This window comes from Lycorma delicatula, chromosome 12 (assembly GCF_047948215.1).
Source record: "Lycorma delicatula isolate Av1 chromosome 12, ASM4794821v1, whole genome shotgun sequence".
Lineage (NCBI taxonomy): Eukaryota > Metazoa > Arthropoda > Insecta > Hemiptera > Fulgoridae > Lycorma > Lycorma delicatula.
This window is the reverse complement of record NC_134466.1, coordinates 23,602,102-23,623,235: the sequence shown is the minus strand read 5'-3', so window position 1 is coordinate 23,623,235 and position 21,134 is coordinate 23,602,102. Positions and strand designations below refer to the sequence as shown.

Genomic DNA, 21,134 nt, shown 5'->3' with positions numbered 1-21,134 from the left:
TGTTTGAGTCCCTGCATGACCTCGTACAACTTTCATTTAGGTAAGTGAAATACTTTTTTTGTACTGAATTTTTGTAACTCCTAAGAACATTACGAAACGCTCTGTATTTGGTGTGTATTTAATATACTGTGAACTATTTAACTTTCAAAATCTTGTATAAATATTTCAGACATAATGTCAGATTTAGTTAGGTGATCCCATTGGTAACCCTTTACTGAATAACAATTTTTCTTATACTCAAAGTAATTTTAAAGAAAAATATTTCTTATAATGCTGATTAATGCATTGATGTATTCTGGGGTTTCATTTAAATTATGTTTTATTATTCCTATTGTCTTGTCAACTGATATAATCAGGCACATTTTAGTGAAATCATAACTTACCATTTTTGTGTTGGAATTAACTTGTAATAAAATTTAATTTATGACTTCATACCACTTTTTACATTATGTTTACAGTTAAGATTCATTTTTATTCTATTAGTCTATTCATTTTTGATGATTAAATGATTGCTGGATATGAGCCGGTGATGTATTTTCATCTGATGCTTTTCTATGTGGAACCCTTTGTTCCTGAACATAAAAATATTACTCATCAATTTTCCACTCTTCTTTGGTCCAGTTAGCATGTGCTTTGGCCCACAAGAGCCTTTTTTTCACATTGCTGGTGTTAAAAGCTGCTTTTTAGCTTGCCGACAAGCTTTCTGTCCAACTGCAAGAAATTAGCATCTAACAGCCATCATGTATAAATCTGTTCTACTAACAGCTAATTCTCAATCGAAGTCCACAACAGATAATTTTAGATCGAGTTTACTTTTTCACGCTAATTACCAATCCTGTGTTGAAGTAATTTTTCTTTTACAACCACATTTGCATTTCTTCTGAGATAGAAATGAACCGGTTTCTTTAATTGTATTAAAATACCATTCACTATTCCTAGTCTAAAACCACACTCAGAAGCTAATTTTCATTGTGTTTACTGGTATACTAAGTTTTGGTTTTAATGGGTGCAGTTTCTCCCTTTTTTCGTAACTTCATACTTGCCTGTTTTGATTCTGGGGTGTAATGGTGCAGCCAAGTTTCATCACAGGTCTCATGATTCAATGCAAAAAAAATTTTCCTTCAGCTTGTTAACGACTCAACAACTGCTGGTACCCGTCTACCCGATAGAGCTTCTGACCTCTGGTAAGAAAACAAAGGACTAATCAGGCTGTAACTTTTTTATATCCAAGTTCACCAGAAATGATTGCCTGAGCACTGTTGTAGCTTATTCCAATCTCAGAAGCAATTACTGCTATTGTTAATCAACATCCGTCTTCGACAAGGCGACGAACCATGAGAATGTTTTCAGCAGTAGCACTTGTCCTTGGGCAATGTTATGACCTTCATTTTCAACTAGTTCTCATCCTTCCAAAAACTGCTTATGCCAATCATAATCATCCAAACTGTTTAGTCTTCTCAAAATTTTGGATGGTTTCACACCCTCTGCCGTGAGAAATTTAATAATACATTGTGCAACACATGATGATACATCCTGAAATTGTGATACTGACTAGAAAAAAGTAGTAAGCTGGCTTTCTAAGAGTGAGATGGATACTCTCCACGCATCCCTATGTACACTGAGAAGCCACGCCCCTCCCCATTAGCCATGAGTTAACGACAATAAAAATTCTGGTTTATATTCTATTCATCCTCGTAATAATTGATTTTACTTTTAGATATATTCCATTACTGAAATGATTCTTGTTACAGTTTACAACTACAATATAGTATTTTTCTGACACATTTTGGTCTTCTTTTTTTAATAATAGTAAAATTTCACGAGTTCTTATTCAGTCAACATTACTTACATAGATTTTATCAGAATTAAATTCTCTATAATTTTTTTTGGCAATTTTTTTTCTTACTGGCAATTTAACGAAATTACTATACATCAAAACTGAAAAATGTAGATTTGCAACACAAACTTTGTGTTTTACAACAATTTTCTTAAAGATTACTAGATACACAATTTTCAAACCAGCTTCATTCAATTTTTCAGGTCAAAAATATATTAAACTGTCACTCACTGAAATTTATCGCTTAATTTCAGTTCCAAAAATTACATTTTATCCTTGCAACAGAAATAAGGACAAAACTTTTTCCAAGCTGAAATTAAAAAATAAAGCCTTTCTTTAGATTAATTTATTTCTTTATTGTTATTTATAGAACACGTTCTGAAATTCTTTCTGGTTTTTAGTAAGACAACTTGTATAATAAATGTTTGAAAAAGAAGACAAACACATAAATGACTATCACATAAATAGTAGGTAGCACATAAATTTTCCTTTGCTCTATTTGTGAGTTGGCAACACAGTACTCAAGGTTACTTAAATGTACTAGTTAAAATAACTTTGTTATGCAACATACTCGTTCCTTTGTGTCTGAATTTAACTGCAGTTTAGATTAAGGATACAGAACTAAAAAAAAAAAAAAAATTGTAATAAAGATAGTAGTAAATATTACCTCATTTGAAAGATGTTTAACAATTAAAGGCCAATGTTGATCTTCAACATTTCCATGTCCAAGTTGACCATGAACACCCCAACCCCATGTCCACAGCCTGAAAATGAAGAAATTAAATTGATCACATGCTAAAGAGCAGGAAGATTATATTGCTAAATGCTAACAATCGTAGAAGAGTGGTTAGCATCTCATATTTTTATCTTGAAAGTCCCAAGGTTTGAATCCCGGACAGACATAACATATTTTTCACACGCTACAAAAGCTTTTATGCAATATTCCCATGTAAAAGCTTTGAGCTTAATGGTGAATTAATTAACCCAAAAAAGAGATTCAAATATTAATATCTCATAATTTGTACTTTCTAAATTGCAAAAAGATTATGTTTCTGGCAGTATAATGTGGCTATTCATACTTGATTATTTCTTTTTTTTATATTTTTGTTTTAATAAAGACACTTTTGCATTTTTTTAAATTCTAAATACATTTAACACATTAAAACCATGGACATTTAACAAAAAAAAAAAAAAAAATCAGTTGTGTGGAAACTGAATTATGGCAGAAATTTTTTTTTCAACTGTGACATTTGAAAAATACAACTGGCAGTTTGCATATCTCTGGAAATATGGAAGGCATTGACAGATGGCATTGCTTCATAAACCAGCATCCTGACCCCCATGGGGAAGACACCTACCTTGTAACGATCCCAGTCGCCAGACCATCCCCTCCATTCCTAACCCTGATGGGTTTTACTGGAGCTAGTCTTTTAGACCCTGTAAACTTGTTAACTTAACACAGTCATCAGTTTGGCCTCTATCAGGATGCTACCAATGCAAATGCCTTAGCAGATATTTCCATCAGTGTATTTACACTGACGGAAATCAGTGTATTCACTGATCGATCAGTGTATTTACACTGATTACTATTTGCCTTTGTATGCCCTCTCCCAACCACAACCACCTATCATAACTTACAACCCTCAACCATCAAATTAACTGATTCGCACAAGCGCGATCCCCACGCCTTCCTCTAACACTAGGTTTCACACAAAAACTCTTCCTATATTTTACTTCAAAGACTATGCATTCAGATCATTACTTGATTGAGTCTTTAAACATCAAAAATACTGTCCTCATACTAACAAAACAGTGTAGATCAAAATGACAATTTTGTCCTACAATTCAATTTACTCATAAGTCCTCTCGATTTACTTAAAAATCAAAAAAACAGATTCACAAATTTAATAAGCCTCTAATAAAAACATACCCTATCTTTCTCTGCTCTGGTCCACTTTTGGGAGCGAGGTGAATGCCTATACCTTCCTACACTGCAGCTCTATCTCAGAGTTCTCCACACATCCATTCTGACCCTATTGGTAAATATCTCAGCCAACTGGGGCTTTATGCCAAAATGCCTATCTTGGCAAAATAAGTACCCAGGCAGACCCCTAGCCACCCAGGTTAAACCCACCGGGTTGGTCTAGTGGTGAACACGTCTTCCTAAATCAGCTGATTTGGAAGCCGAGAGTTCCAACGTTCAAGTCCTAGTAAAGTCAGTTATTTTTACACGGATTTGAATATTAGATCGTGAATACCGATGTTCTTTGATGGTTGGGTTTCAATTAACCACACATCTAAGGAATGGTCGAACTGAGACTGTAAAAGACTACACTTCATTTACACTCGTACATATCATCCTCATTCATCCTCTGAAGTATTATGTGAATGGTAATTACCGAAGGCTAAACAGGAAAAAGAAAGCCACCCAGGTTGCTACCCTAGCTATACATCTATAACAGCATCAAACCATTTCAGTCATCCTCCTCAGGGCTAAGACTGTGTTTTATACATGAAACCTTTCTGTATATTATACTATTTGTGTTAAAATTACAAAATTTATGTTATCTGAACGTTATAACAACTTTCTAATTAAGACAAAGCAGTTTCAAATCCATATTATGATATCTCAATTATTTTCACAAATTCTGTTTTGATATGTGAATAATACAAGGGTTATTTTTTTTTCAAGGTCCGATCGGTCGTGAAATAAAAACCCATGCAAAATAGGATGAATCTTTGCTCATATGTGTTGCACAGAATGGCCTTTAATCACGCCACATCACTTCGTTTAGTTCTGAACACGCAGCTAGCGCGTAAACATGTCTACAACAATAAATCTCCTGCCACCTGTGAACTGCGTGCGGTAATTCGATTTCTTCAGGCTGAGGGGTGTAATGCGGCTGAAATTCATCGACGAATAAGTAATGTGTACGGTGAAACTTCAATGAGTGACAGCAAAGTGCGACAATGGTGCAGGAACTTTAAAGCAGGACATGCAGATGTTCATGATGCAGGCAGTCAGGGAAGGAAGCGAGTGTCAACCGATGATCTCATTGAGCGAGTGGATGAGGCGATTCGAGAAAATCATCGGTTCACAATTTCTGTATCGAGCGATTCATTTCCTGAAATTTCAAGGTCAGCTCTCTACACTGTTGTTGGTGAGAGACTTCAGTACCGCAAACTGTGTGCGAGATGGGTTCCCAAGATGCTGTCCGACCATCACAAAACAATGAGAATGCACGCCTCCCTAACGTTTCTTCAGCGCTACCACAATAAAGGAGTAGATTTTTTGAACAAAATTGTTACAGGGGACGAGACATGGGTCCGTTTTGAAACTGAAGAAACAAAAGAACAATCCAAACAGCGGGTGCATTCTCATTCTCCCAGTAAACCAAAGAAGTTCAAGCGAACCTTCTCCAACAGAAAGCATATGGCTACTGTGTTCTGGGACCGGAATGGAGTTCTCTTGGTGGAATTCATGGAACATGGCACGACCATCACTGCAGCCTCATACTGCGTGACTCTTCAACGTCTACGAAGGGCAATTCAGAATAAGCGGACAGGAATGTTATCATCAGGCATTGTCTTTCTCCATGACAATGCTCGGCCGCACACTGCAGCTGTAACAAAGCTCCTGCAGCGTTTTCATCAGGAAGTATTTGATCATCCATCATACAGCCCAGACTTGGCTCCATCCGATTTTCACCTCTTTGCTCACATGAAATGGCTAGGAGGACAACAGTTTGGCACAGACATCAAGCTGCAGACCAGCGTAGAAACATGGCTGAAAACACAGGCGGCTCTGTTCTATGACGAGGGTATTGGAAAGTTGGTACCACACCACGACAAATGTCTAAATCGGAGTGGCAACTATGTAGAGAAATAGCGTAATTATTTAAGTACTTGTTACAAATAAAAAATTTTTTATTTTCTCTGTGGTTTTAATTTCGTGACTGAACGGACCTTGAAAAAAAATAACCCTCGTATTATGCACGAAAAATTCTATTATGAAAAATGAAAAAAAAATACAAAAACCTTTTAATATTTTTGAATTATTGTTTATTGAGAAGATAAAAATAGTTAATATAATTTTCTCTTTTCATTAAGAAATCATTCTTTTATTATCCAACTATAAAACAATACACAGACTACTGTTGACCAATGTCTAAACTTGCAATACTACAGATAAACTAGAACTTAATAACACTTTTTTTTATTAATCTTTTTTTTAATTTCCACAATATTTATTTTCTTTTTCAATTGTATTTTTTATTACCAGTAAGAACAAGTCCCTACAGTTCAAAATTTTTTCCTCTGATAAAACACAAATAGGGCAGAATTACAATTATTTTTAAAAGTCACAATGCTCGTATAAATAAAAAATAATCATCAGTTACATTTGCCAGTAAACATTTAGGCCATCTTAAGTGAACAACATTAATGTGTAAAATATTAAGCGGTTCCCAACTATTACTTTCCTCAATTATATAGTTTCACATTCTAAGTAGGTATCATGCCAGTGCAAACAGGAACAAAGGGATTTTAGTACAGGTACAGAATAAAATAACTAAATAATGCTCAAGAAACATTATTATAAAACTCAAGGACAGAATGCCTTTTTTAAATGTCATGATTAGCAGTTACAAGGAGTTTAATAAAAATTAATACAAAAACGGAAAAAATGTCCTTTTTACTTATTAATGCAATAATAGAACATTTGTCTGTATTAATACAATAATATATAAACTGGTAAAAAATAAAAATATCCACAACCTCACTAAGAAAAGTCCAAGCAGAAATCTCAATTATATTATATAACAATTGGGTAGATTAAATATACTAAATTATAATATACTACTCAATAACTTTAATATTCTGTTTAGGCTGTTCTTAGGTCCACTTTAATTATTGCTTTTGTTGTATACCATCAAAGTTTTTTTATGATTTACTTACAACTGCATTTTAGTAAAGAAAGATAGAGGAAAAAAAATAAAAAAACACATATCAATCTTGAAATAAGGCTTCTAGTAAAATATTTCTAAACATTCTTATTGATAATTTAATCTATAAAAAAAAAAAATCAAGGGATAAAGTAATTAAAAATTCAGAACTGGAAAGATAAAATATGAAATTAAACATAAAATAAAGATATCACTACACAATGTCAGAAATAACAAAGTAAAATATAAAGTATCACTTGACTTACCTGCCGTCGACTGTTAATGCCATAGAGTGGTACTGTCCTGCTTCAACAGATGCAATTCTTTCAGAAGAAAGTTTTGAAACTAACTGTGGTTGGGGACACTGACCGACTTTCCCAATTCCTAACTGGCCGTATTTTGATGAGCCCCATGAATAAACCTATAAAAATAATTAAAAACCTCACCATTACAAAGCCGGAAGTATAAGTAGAAAAATATTAATTTAAATGCGATTAAATAAACCTCTAGAATTATAATATTTATATTTCCAAAGCAAAATAACAATTATATAAATCGCAAAATAATAGTAGGATAATATTTATATTCAAAAAAAATGTTATAGTCATGATACCAAAGAAAGCAGGGGCAGATAAATGTGAAGAATACAGAACAATTGGTTTAACTAGTCATGCATCAAAAATCTTAACTAGAATTCTATACAGAAGAATTGAGAAGAGAGTGGAAGAAGTGTTAGGAGAAGACCGATTTGGTTTCAGGAAAAGTATAGGGACAAGGGAAGCAATTTTAGGCCACAGATTAATAGTAGAAGGAAGATTAAAGAAAAACAAACCGACATACTTGTGGCGTTTATAGACCTAGAAAAGGCATTCGATAACGTAGTCTGGAATAAAACGTTCAGCATTTAAAAAAAATTAGGGTTCAAATACAGAGATTGAAGAACAACTGCTAACATGTACAGGAACCAAACAGCAACAGTAATAATTGAAGAACATAAGAAAGAAGCCGTAATAAGAAAGGGAGTCCGACAAGGATGTTCCCTATCTCCGTTACTTTTTAATCTTTACATGGAACTAGCAGTTAATAATGTTAAAGAACAATTTAGATTCAGAGTAACAGTACAAGGTGAAAAGATAAAGATGCTAGATAAAGATTTGCTGATGATATAGTAATTCTAGCCGAGTGTAAAAAGGATTTAGAAGAAACAATGAACGGCATAGATGAAGTCCTACGCAAGAACTATCGCATGAAAATAAACAAGAACAAAACTAAAGTAATGAAATGTAGTAGAAATAACAAAGATGGACCGCTGAATGTGAAAATAGGAGGAGAAAAGATTATGGAGGTAGAAGAATTTTGTTATTTGGGAAGTAGAATTACTAAAGATGGACGAAGCAGGAGCGATATAAAATGCCGAATAGCACAAGCGAAACGAGCCTTCAGTAAGAAATATAATTTGTTTACATCAAAATTTAATTTAAATGTCAGGAAAAGATTTTTGAAAGTATATGTTTGGAGTGTCGCTTTATATGGAAGTGAAACTTGGACAATCGGAGTATCTGAGAAGAAAAGATTAGAAGCTTTTGAAATGTGGTGCTATAGGAAAATGTTAAAAATCAGATGGGTGGATAAAGTGACAAATGAAGAGGTAAATAGATGAAGAGAGAAGGATTTGGAAAAATATAGTTAAAAGAAGAGACAGACTTATAGGCCACATACTAAGGCATCCTGGAATAGTCGCTTTAATATTGGAAGGACAGGTAGAAGGAAAAAATTGTGTAGGCAGGCCACGTTTGGAGTATGTAAAACAAACTGTTAGGGATGTAGGATGTAGAGGGTATACTGAAATGAAACGACTAGCACTAGATAGGGAATCTTGGAGAGTTGCATCAAACCAGTCAAATGACTGAAGACAAAAAAAAAAAATATTTATAAAATTAAGTATATTAACTTATCCTTGTATTTACATTTATTAATTCGTAATCTTTGCTAAAAGGAATGCTCACTTTAAAAATGGTTACTTAAAAAAATAACAATATCAATCTTTACTAAACCAGACAACAGAACTGGTTTCATATAATTCAACACAATACTTCGGTTTACAAGAAAGGGCCTTATAGTTCTGTTGCAATTTCAATAAATTATTGAACACTGAAAAAGCTTCTTACCAATTTACTTTTTATATAATAATAAAGGATTTTCATTTATGGGAATAATGCAATTCTACCAATGAATTTTTAAATGATACTAATTAAACATAAAACAAAAAACTTGACTTATCCGCATCCCATTCAAGGTGTACATAATAAATATATGCTCAAAATAATTTTCAATTGTTGCTTTTGAATTGTGAATTACTTTGTAATAATTTTTTATATTTAATCAACTTACCTTGGTATTACTTCATGTGTTTGTATTTAAATAATTCATATGGATTTCAATCGCATATATTTTTTATCTTATAAATTACTTTAATATTTATAATTTATATTATACTGATGTGAACTATGTTATGTATTTCTACATACAGATCAAAGTAAACATTTATTTATCTATTACTTACTCCATTATCAGTTAAGGCAAGTGTATGCATACGTCCACATGCAACAGCAAATACAGTTAACGATAAATGCTGAAATAATGGTACAGTTGTTGGATTTCCTGTACGATTTAAGTTTGGACCAACACCTAAAAAAATAATAATAAAGATATAATAAAAATAAGAAAATTATTTTTAATAAAATAAATTTATTACTCAAGACATTAATTAATTATATAGAGCCAATCACAATAAATAAAAACCATGAGAAATTAATCTGCATCTTTAAACAGGACAGGCTGAAAATCTATGTAATTTTGATGTTTTTCTTCTTCTTCTTAATTACTCAGGAACATCTTTCTGTGTAGTACATCATAAATCCTATTTAGAAATTCCAACCACCTCTAAAAAACAAAAACTAATCTTTATTTGTCATTTTAAAACTTATTTTTAATAAAATATATATAATGATCATAAAATTTAACGATTATAAAATTTTCAACAATTTTGCTTTTGACTACATTACATGAATGACAACGGGTTGTACCATCCTCATAGTGATAATGTTTTCTTTTTAATTTTCAAATGTACAACCTTATGTATAGTTTTAAATAAAAAAGAATTTTTACACACATATTCATGTAACACATTTCAACATCTGTACATTCTTATATAATATTTATTTAATGTCTATGAACTTTTACAATTATATGTAATGAATTATGAAATATTTTATATAGTATTTTAACATTAATTAAAAATGGATATTTGTAGTTTAAAAAATTTCAGATTTAAGTTTATGTATTCACATACTTTTTCTTTAAATTTTAAATGGGTAAATTAGGTTTTATTTACGTAATTTAAAATAACTAACAAAGTTAAACCTCACTACACTTAATGAACAAAAAAAAATAGCTGAACATGATGGAATATTATATTTTATTAATAACACCATTAAATTAGATTTTATTTAGAACAAAAGACCTGCCTTAATCTAGTAGACAGTTCACAGCTGCTAGTTAGGCTTCTAGTGAACAGTAATAAAAAGAAACAGCTGCTCTGCTGACAAGTTATCACAGATGGAATGAGGGCAGTGGCTGACCCAAATCATACAGCACTCATCCAAAGAATAAAGTTTAAGGAATGGGAGGGAAAGAAACAATCAATTGTAGAGGATTATTCTGATTAAGGTGTAACAATATAACTGACGTTTTAGACCCAAACACAGTATCATAATTTATACTTTAAATTTTAAATATACAGCAACAGAAATTATACACACTGGATGGCAACTTAAAACTCAACTGCTAGAGTAAACACAGAAGCGAATGAGTAACATTTTAGTTAATGTAAAATTCAAACTTTGCTTACAATTAAATTTATGTTAACAAGCTAAATATCTTCTTTTGATAAATATTAATTACAAATATTATTTTTTGACTTATAAATATGTTCACTATCAATACTATCTCCTTCAAAAAGGGTTCCTTTTGATATGGTTATCAGGTGTATTTATCTTTATGCGCCTTTTGGTGCTCAGATCAGCGCACTTTCACCTGTACCTTCTGTTAAAAAACAAATAGTCTGTAAAACTAGCAATGAAGTCTTCTTTTTTTTTAATATAAATTAGTCAAAATTTTAATCCATAGTAAAATTTTAATAATCTTCAAAAATAATGATTCATATTTAATCTTTTAACAATTTCAGTTAAAATAAAAATAAATCACAAACCTAAACAACCACATGTAGTCTGTCCCCATGTGATAAGCTGACGATTACGTACTAATCCAACATGAGCTAACCCAGCACTAAGAATAGCACCTTGCTGAATCACTGGTGAGAATTTCTAAAATAAAATAAAATACATAAAAATCAGTGGATTTTAATATTAATAAAATTATTACTTATGTATTATAAGTTGATTTCAATTTGAAAAGCTGAATACAAGCATAATCATTTTAATTTTCAATTTCAATGGTATAACTGATGAAAATGACAAACATATCATAAAAAAAAAGTTTTATATTTTAAATTCTGCTAACAAAAACTACCTAGTACACAGAATATTGAGATAAAACATTTCTTAATTAATTTTATCATTATAGTACCTATGTGGGATCTCACATCCTCAGTCATGATTGAATTCATTTTAAAAAATTCACATTAAAATAAAAATATTAAAATTAGCATTTAAAATTAAACAGTAACAATTTAAACAGTACAACTTGCAGTACTAGTACTGCAATGAACATTACACCATGTGCATGGTTTAATTATAATGAAAAAGTATATTGTTAATTTTAATAAATTTATTTTAATATGCAATTTTATAAAATGACTTCAATTAAGACTGAGGTGTAGGATCCTATGAAAGTACTATCATGATAAAATTAAGGTAAGAAATGTCTTACCTTAATAGTCTGTACTAGGTGGTTTATGTAAGTAGAATTTAAAATATAATTTAACAATACAAAGGAACAACGTGTGTCTTAAAATTATTAATTTCAGTAAAATAATAATAAAAATTGTTTTATATATTTATTTAAAATTTCTTTTAAAATGAAATATTACAAAACAAACTTTTCAAATAAAAATTATTAAAATTTCCAAGTACAATTTGCATTTGTAAGCGTACCAATCATCTTAATAGCCTAATCACTTCTTATCTAATTGAAAAATGTTTTTTTTGTCTTGCCATTTGACTGGTTTCATGTAGCTCTGTAAAATTCCCTATCTAGTGCTAGTCGTTTCATTTCGGTATACCCCCTACATCCTACATCTCTAACAATTTGTTCTACATATTCCAAACGTGGCCTGCCTGCACAATTTTTTCCTTCTACCTGTTCCTCCAATATTAAAGCGACTATTCCAGGATGCCTTAGTATGTGGCCTATAAGTCAGTCTCTTCTTTTAGCTATATTTTTCCAAATGCTTCTTTCTTCATCTATTTGTCGCTTTATCCACCCATCTGATTTTTAACATTCTCCTATAGCACCACATTTTAAAAGCTTCTAATCTTTTCTTCTCAGATACTCCGATCATCCAAGTTTCACTTCCATATAAAGCGACACTCCAAACATATACTTTCAAAATCTTTTTCTGACATTTAAATTAATTTTTGAGGTAAACAAATTATATTTCTGACTGAAGGCTCGTTTCGCCTGTGCATCTTTGTTATTTCTACTACATTTCATTACTTTCGTTTTGTTCTTGTTTATTTTCATGCGGTAATTCTTGCATAGAACTTCATCCGTGCCATTCATTGTTTCTTCTAAACCCTTTTTACTCTCGGCTAGAATTACTATATCACCAGCAAATCGTAGTATCTTTAACTTTTCATCTTGTACTGTTATTCCGAATCTAAATTGTTCTTTAACATCATTAACTGCTAGTTCCATGTAAAGATTGAAAAGTAACGGGGATAGGGAACATCCTTGTCAGACTCCCTTTCTTATTACGGCTTCTTTATTATGTTCTTCAATTATTACTGTTGCTGTTTGGTTCCTGTAAATGTTAGCAAATGTTCTTCTATCTCTGTATTTGAACCCTAATTTTTTTAAATTGCTGATCATTTTATCTAGTCTACGTTATCGAATGCCTTTTCTAGGTCTATAAATGCCAAGTATGTTGGTTTGTTTTTCTTTAATCTTCCTTCTACTGTTAATCTGAGGCCTAAAATTGTTTTCAAATTTTAATTCTTTCATAGTAAATTACATTTCAGCCTGATGCTGAAAAAAATTCAATAATTAATTTAAAATTACTCTTTTAGATTTTTATCTGTATGTTGCAAGCAAAAATTGATGTTATAAAAATTGGACCGGTTATTACCTTAGTCACATTGATTTTCTTGATCAGTTAGCATATGTTAGAATGGTAGCAAGCAGTAGCAGTACAAAGAATTAGCCTTAGTCTCAATTACCATAAGTAAAAACATATTTTTATTATCATCGCTTACAATAAATTAACCTGTTATTTATTTGTATACCTATCCAGCAGTAAAGCTTCACCACATATTTAAGAGAACTCATAATAAGAATACTCAAATCTATTTACTGAAAAAAAATTAGATACTATAATTCTAGAAAACTCCAAAATGTTTGAGCAAAAGGAAGCACACAAAATGAACAAATAGACTGTTCGTACAGTGAAGAATACTGAACATGTCAAACAACTGGTGGTTTAAAGACAATGTCATTCAGTAAAACATTTAAACTTCTCAGATCATACAGCACATTGAATTTTAAAAAAAGATTAAGGGTTTCTAGTATTAAGGTTAAAAGCGCCTACAATACGTAGAAAATACAGAAAAATATGGAAAATACAGGAATTGTTTTCCAATGAAAAGGGATGAATTTTATGAATGGTTTCAAGGGCTGAACAAAGTCAGAGGTTCATATCAGGCAGCAAAATTATCATATATAGCCCAAAAATCAGCCAATGTTGATACTCAAACTGTCTCACATCAGTGAAATACTAACAGATTGGTGTAATATTTCATCATTTCGGTTCCTATAGCCATACTTTTTTTTTAGGATAACCAAATAATTAACAGTAACAAGTTGGCAGTACATTGATATGCCAAACAATTTTTTCCTTATTAGAATAGAATGACTAGTTGCAGATAAGATCTCATCGTTCAAACAGAATCATATTGCACAGAATTTAATGAAAGTTTTACAAGACATATTTCCTTGTCATCTTATCTCAATGTATAAAGCCACTACGGTCACAAAACTAACAACATTAGATTATATTGATAAAAATATTTGAAGTTTAAAGTGTATGTAAACAAACTTTTACCTTTGGAAGCACTGAAATGTAACATTAAGTAGAAGATTAAACTGATACGAATAAACATGCTAACAAGAGTATTAAACTTTTAAAAAATAAACAGCATTTTTTAGATGAATAAATTTTTTCTCTCTCTACACCTAAATATAAAATTATCAGTTTTAATTTAAATTAGCCTAAATTCATTACTACGTACTTTAGTTTGTCTAACTTTGTTTATTTTTTAGAATTTAAAATACTTCTACTTTACCCATTCAACAGTTTTTCCCCTTTTAGTCCAATACCAAGTGCACAAACAGTACTTTATTAATTCTTATACGAAATATAAGAAAAAAATTTATATTATTCTAAATTTGAAAAAATACAGTAATTTGAATGATACATACCTTTTCTTCTTCAGAATCTTTTGGGCTTTTAGATGACTGATCGTTTTCAATATCAGGTGAAACAGCAATTAACAATGATAAAGGAGAATTCTGAGAACAAAATCTTTGTTGTGCGAGGTATAAACATGCCATAAAATAAGTAGTTAACCATTCATGAAACGGAAATGAATCATCAGCGCTCTAGAACATGAATAAGTAAATTACTTTAAAATAACATAAATTGTAACGCAGAAAAGCAAGTTAAATAAACAATAAATATTTACGTTAAATGTTATTTTATCCGTTATCAATAAAGTAAGATATATTGCTACATATATTACTCTATTTTGTGCAATTCTTATAAAAAAAATAAATTTTTAACCGGTAATGAAAAAAAAAATTGTTATACAAGGTCAATTAAAAATATATTAAACATTGCTTTTTCTTGAAGAAACAGTTAAAAGTCAAGAGGAAGGATTTACCAAAATTTCATAATTAAACTTTCTATGCACACATAACTTTTCTAGATTTAATGCTCAACTATTGTACAATGATTTTTTTTTTTTCATTTCATGCACGATAAAAAACTTTTATAAATAGCTACTATATCAAATTTTTCCAAAAATCTCCTTACATATCTAAGCTGAAATCCTATCTAAGATTGACAAGCATTTTGCAGCAATCCTACAGGGATTACATAACAACAGGAATAGAATATACAGAATGATTCAGGAGTTTAGGGTAATACTTTGACAACTCATTCTAGAGGCTAAAAATAAGAAAATAATTCATATAAACATAGGTCCGAAAACACTTCGTTAGCGAGTTAAACAGAATGAAATATTTCGCCCGAGTTTCAGTTCCTCCGGGTAAATTAAGGCTTTCTGAAATTCTGGGAAGGTCCAATTAAGGGGCAAATTCAATTGTTTCTTATGGTTTTTTTGCTGGGAAATCGAAAAAGATAGGTCCCAGAACTGTATCTCTCTTAGTTCTAAGATATCCCGTGTAAAACGCCAAAAAACACATTTTTTTTACGTTTGACGTACAATAACGTTGTTAAATTGGCAATAAATCATACATTTTTTAAACGTAAATTGTAGAGAATTTAATTATAAGAAGATTGATATAAATAATGTCAACAGAAAACAAATAAAATTTTAAACACGTCGACTTTTATTAACAACAAAACATTAATTTTTAACAGATTGAAAAAACTTGTTCGTTATGTACAGTAGAAAATAACTGGAGGAAGAAAGAATACTTACTGTTTTTTTATGATAATGATAAAATGCTGTTTACAAGTAGTATTTCATGTGGTTTAATAACTTTCAAAAATGCCACCGTTGTGTTCAATGCACTTTTCAACGCGTTGTCCTAGATTTTGTGTTGCCAGTCTAACAGTATCTTTGCGTTCCTTGATTATAGCTGCAGCATTGAGAATGCGAGCAATCAGTTCATCGCATGTGTCTACTTTTTGCTTGTAAACCTCATTTTTCAACCTTCCCACAAACAATAATCCAAGGGAGTGAGGTCTGGGGATCTCAGTGGCCAATTAACCGGCCCTCCACGTCCTATCCATTTACCAGCAAACTTTTCATGAAGACATTGCCTTACTTCATTAGTGAAATTTGTAGGAGCTCCATCAACTTTGTAATACATTTCAATTCGTTTTGCTAAGGGGATATTTTCCAGCAATATTTTTATGCACTGTAAAATGAATACAAAATTACACTTTTTAACAGTTTTCTGAAATTTTTACGATAAGAATTCGACGTAATACTGCAAACACGATTGATCAGCGAAAGGTTATTTAACACATTATCACAATTAACTGACAACAATGAGTAGTATTTAAACAAATGGTGATGAATAAAATCAGTGTTGCCAACTTCTTTTCCGTAGGTCTAAAATCATTGTACCTACTAGACACATCTGTTTTCTTTTTTTGTAACATTTTCTTCAAAGTTTTTGTTGGTTTTGTTGCTAATAAGAGTCGACATGTTTAAAATTTTTCATTTGTTTTCTGTTGACATTATTTACATCAATCTTCTTATAATTAAATTCTCTGCAATTTACGTTTAAAAAAATGTATGATTTATTGCCAATTTAACAACGTTATTGTACGCCAAAGGTAAAAAATGTGTGTTTTGACTCTATTTTTGGCGTTTTACAAGTGATATCTTAGAAACTAAGAGAGATACAGTTCTGGGACCTATTTTTTTCGATTTCCAAACTCAAAAACCATAAGAAACAATTGAATTTGCCCTTTTAACTGGACCTTCCCAGAATTTCAGAAAGCCTTAATTTACCCGGAGGAACTGAAAATTGGCCGAAATCTTTTATAACTTGCTAACGAAGCGTTTTCAGACCTATGTTTATACAAACTTTTTTTTATTTTTAGCCTCTAAAATAAAAGTATCAAAGTATTGCCCTATCCTCCTGAATCATTCTGTATATAATGATCTAAAAACCTGAAAAGGTTAACCAATGTTATCTTTGCAAATAAAAATATGAAGTAAATAAGTAAATTTTTAGTTATATATATTTTTGAAAGAAAATGTTAGTTTTTTTTTTAATAAAGCCATACAGTATGAACTTAGAAATCTTAATAAAAACCACCCACACATTATTTATCTGTCCCTTTCTGCAAACTATAAACCTTCATTCAACAATTGTAATTCCTGCTTCATGTATACCATGATTCAAATATTGAAGTTTATATTTTGTATATTCATCAAGTAATCTTCAATTCAATGTAACCAATTCACCCCAAAAAAGACATAATATGTAAAGCTTCATTTTCAAGATTGACAACTACCATCTCCACAAGGCACAACATTGAGAACATCTTTTGTCCCAAAAATAATTGCACAGAAAAAATTATAGTCACTTCAAAAAGAAAAGCATTTAAATTATATTTAATTTTTTTATAGTTGAATATTTAGATTATGTTTATTATTATTTTTTTTATTATTATGCTTTTACGGCCAACATGGGACCACTTAAGTCAATTTTAGTTGGATCTTTTCTGAGAAAAGCGTGTTATATTACTCTTCTGAGCTACCCAGTATTTCTTCATCCGTTCAGATCTTGCTTTCTTTTCTTCATCCATAAACACCCTCTTCGTTGTATTTTGTTGTTTGTCTGTCTTTTTTTTAAATCTAATGCTTTTGTCTTTTAGCTTTGTAATTTTTCCAGTTTTATTCTGTAGGTCAGTCAGGGAAATTCCCAATTCTTTCATATCTTCTCTAATTTCTTTGATCCATCCTACTTCTAGCTTTTGGAACCAAAGCTTTTCAATGATATTTCTTGACAGTCTTGTTTCCGGTGTCCTTATGAGATGACCAAAGAAAGAGATTCTTTTTTTTCGCATAGTATCAGTAACAGGCTCTGTTTCTCTATACACCACCTCATTTGGCACAATCCACCATCTGCCTTCTTTTTGGTGTTTTTTATCGATACACGTTCTGACAATTCTCCTCTCTATTTTCAGAATTTTTTCAATTCGGTTTTTCTGAGTGATTTTGAAAAGGGTCTCGCTTCCGTAGGTGACTACTGGCTGTACTACAGTTTTATAATGTTTAAGTTCTGTTTTAGTCGAAAGGCATTTTTTGTTATATGTTGACCGAGTTAATTTTTGGGATTTAATCATTTTATTTGTCCTGTTTTGCCGTGTCACTTTTTCATTTAAATTATAAGTTATTATTTCCCCTAGATATTTAAATTGTTTTACTATTTTAATTTTCTGATTGTTTACCGTAATGTGCTCTATTACCAGAGGATCTATGGCCATTAGTTCAGTTTTTTTGAAAGAGATATGAAGGCCAAAACCTATCTTTTGTGCTAGGTTTTGAAGGCTCATGATTTATGTTTTGGCTTCTTGAATATTATTTGCTAAAAGAGCGAGGTCATCTGCAAATCCTAGGCAATTTAGCGTGATGGAGTTTTTCTTAGTACCCATTTTTATATTTTTGGGATTTATTTCATACCATTTTCTCATGACAAATTCGAGGGCGCAGTTAAAAAGGAGTGGTGAGAGGCCGTCTCCTTGCCTCAATCCAGTTTTTATGTAGAAGGGTTGAGAGAGTTCACCTCTGAATTTCACTCTGGACTGGATACCGGTTAAAGTTAATTTTATCATGTTTACGAGTTTAGGGTGAAGGCCCAGGTTTCTCAGAATATTCAGCATGGATGGTTGATGTACACAATCATAGGCTCTTTTAAAGTCGACGAAGGTGATTATTAGTTGTTTTTTCCGTCTTTTATATGTCCATCATAAGTTTAAGGGATATTATTTGCTCCGGGCAACCTCTCCATGGCCTAAATCCCCCTTGGTATTCCCCAAGTTCCAGTTCAAGTTGGTCTTTGCATCGGTTGTATATGATTCTCGACAGGATTTTGTATGTGCAATCCAGGAGAGATATGCCTCTGTAATTTCTGGATTAGTTTTATCCCCTTTTTTATGTAATGGATGAATGAGGGCTGTGGTCCAGTGTTCCGGAAGTTTTTCTTCATTCCATATTTTCACGAGGCATAGATGTAGGGAAGTTTTGACTGAATAAACTGATGAATGTTTCCAGAGTTCTGCGAAAAGCTGGTCTTCTCCGCTTGCTTTGTAGTTTTTTATTTCATTTAAGGCTGCGAGAACTTCTTGAATTGTTGGTGGGTTGATATTTATTGGTGAAGTTTTAACTGGAGTTTCAGTGTCAATCTCAAAAAGCTCTGGGGAGTCGTCACAGTTGAGGAGTCTATTGAAGGTTTCTGCCAAAATTTCAGCATTTTCTTTATTGGTGTGGGCCATATTTTCTTTTTTTCCTCTCAGCATAAGGGTGGGTGGTTCATATCTTTGAAGAGCCTGGCCAAAAATTTTATAATAGTCTCGGGAGTTAGTTTTCTTGGAACTTTCTTCTATTTGCTGAATCAAGTTTTTTTGGGCTTGTCGTTTGGTTCCTCTTATAATTTTCTGAGTTATTTTCCTTTGTTTGGTGAATTCATGGTTAGATTCTTCAGTTTTCTGGGTTTGGTGGTTGATCCAAGCCCGGTGTCGGTCTTTGAATGCTTTGTCACATTCTTCATTCCACCATTGGTGTTTTTTTCTTGGGTTTATAGGGGCTAGTTCTTCAGCTATTTCTTTCAGTTGGGATGTCAGTTCTTTTAAATTATTAGTTAATTTGATTTTTTTTGTTGTTTCTTCAAAGATGGCATTGTTTATTTATTTATGTGGATCATAAGCTCTTTTGTTTTTAGGTTGGGATTTTTTCTTTTTATGAGGGGTGAATTTTACTTTAACTTTAATTAAGTAATGGTCGGATCCAGTATCTGTTCCTCTCAAGACTTACATTATAAATCTGCTTGTGATAATTCCGGTCCATGCAAACATGATCGAGTTGCCATTCCCCTTTTTTCCAATCTGGGTGTTTCCAAGTCTTCAATTTGTTTGTTTTTCTCATAAAATAGGTGGATTTTGAGATCATATTATGGTTTCTGCAAAATTCGACAAGTCTTTGGCCGTTCTTGTTAGTTTTCTTCTGGGCAGGCCATTTTCCGATAATATCACGATATCTTCATTCTTTACCAAGTTGGGCATTAAAGTCCCCTATTAAAATCTTGGTGTGGGTCTTATTTATGTTGTTTGCAGTTTGGTCAAGAAGTTCCCAGAATTTGTCCATCTCTTCTCTATCTTTTTTAAGATTGTTTTTGTCATTGGTGGGAGCATGGACATTTATTATGGTGTAGAATTTATTGGCTGATTTTAGGGTTAAGGTTGAAATCCTGGGGGAGTAAGACTTAAATTCTACGACTGAGTCAATTATTTTAAGATTGATTGCAAATCCTGTTCCAAACTGTGGGCAATTCTACATCACACGTTTCCCGGGGATTCCTTTGTAAATTCTGTAACCCTGAGATTCAAACGGCTCTCGATCGGTGTTTCTCATTTCTTGAAGTCCTGCGATTAGGATTTTTTGTTTGTCCATTATGTCTGTTAGAGTTTTTAGTTTGCCGGGTTGAGTTAGAGAATTAATGTTGTGAGTGGCAATGTAGTTTATTTGCTTGTGTCTTATCCTCAATTTTGAAGTTGTGTTGTTTTTGGGTGTTTCCAAACGCTCCGATTCATTGTTATCTTTTAAGCAGCTGCCCACCGGATCCGAGTGCAGCCTTCTCTGGTATTTACCAGACGGTGGATTTTTTCTTAAAAGACCTTCCATATTTGACTTTCAAAGGCAAGTCAGCCTTGGGTGGGAATAAATTCCCGAGTTACAATTCTGGATGTGATCCAGAGAGGTGATTCCGATTTAGTTCACCAGTAGAAATCTCCACGTTTCTAACTGGTTATCCAGACGAACCAACGTGGAGGCGCAAACCGATTTTCTTAATTGAGATATTAAGTATGGAGAAAGTTTAAATCGGTTCCGGAATCATTTCATCCTTAGATTATGTTTATAAAGATAAATATTTTGTTTTAAATCGCTTATCATAATGCATTTAAAAACAAAAGCATACAAGGATATTAACCAACATTTACGCACATAATAAATACAAAAATAAATCATTTAAGTAGCTTTTATTATTAAAGTAATTAATAGTGCCCTGAAAATTATAAATTATTATTTAATAACGGGTAGACTCCATTAACAAGCTTATATATGCTGCATTATCAA

The 21,134-nt window shown here is 31.7% G+C and overlaps 1 protein-coding gene across 3 annotated transcripts in view; it reads right to left on the bottom strand.

The window, feature by feature from the left end:
• The window catches only part of ca (RCC1 and BTB domain containing protein claret), a 142,637-nt gene that overhangs the window by 60,900 nt on the left and 60,603 nt on the right, over positions 1-21,134 (bottom strand). For all 3 annotated transcript variants that reach the window (XR_012758598.1, XM_075380471.1, XM_075380472.1), the window contains exons 17-21: positions 14,497-14,676; positions 11,051-11,165; positions 9,344-9,468; positions 7,047-7,201; positions 2,505-2,601 (exon numbers count right to left, since the gene is read on the bottom strand). Coding sequence is in view for 2 of the 3 variants with exons in the window: in XM_075380471.1 (XP_075236586.1) it covers positions 2,505-2,601; positions 7,047-7,201; positions 9,344-9,468; positions 11,051-11,165; positions 14,497-14,676 (672 nt within the window). In the remaining variant the exon portion in view is untranslated. The remainder of the gene's footprint in view (positions 1-2,504; positions 2,602-7,046; positions 7,202-9,343; positions 9,469-11,050; positions 11,166-14,496; positions 14,677-21,134) is intronic.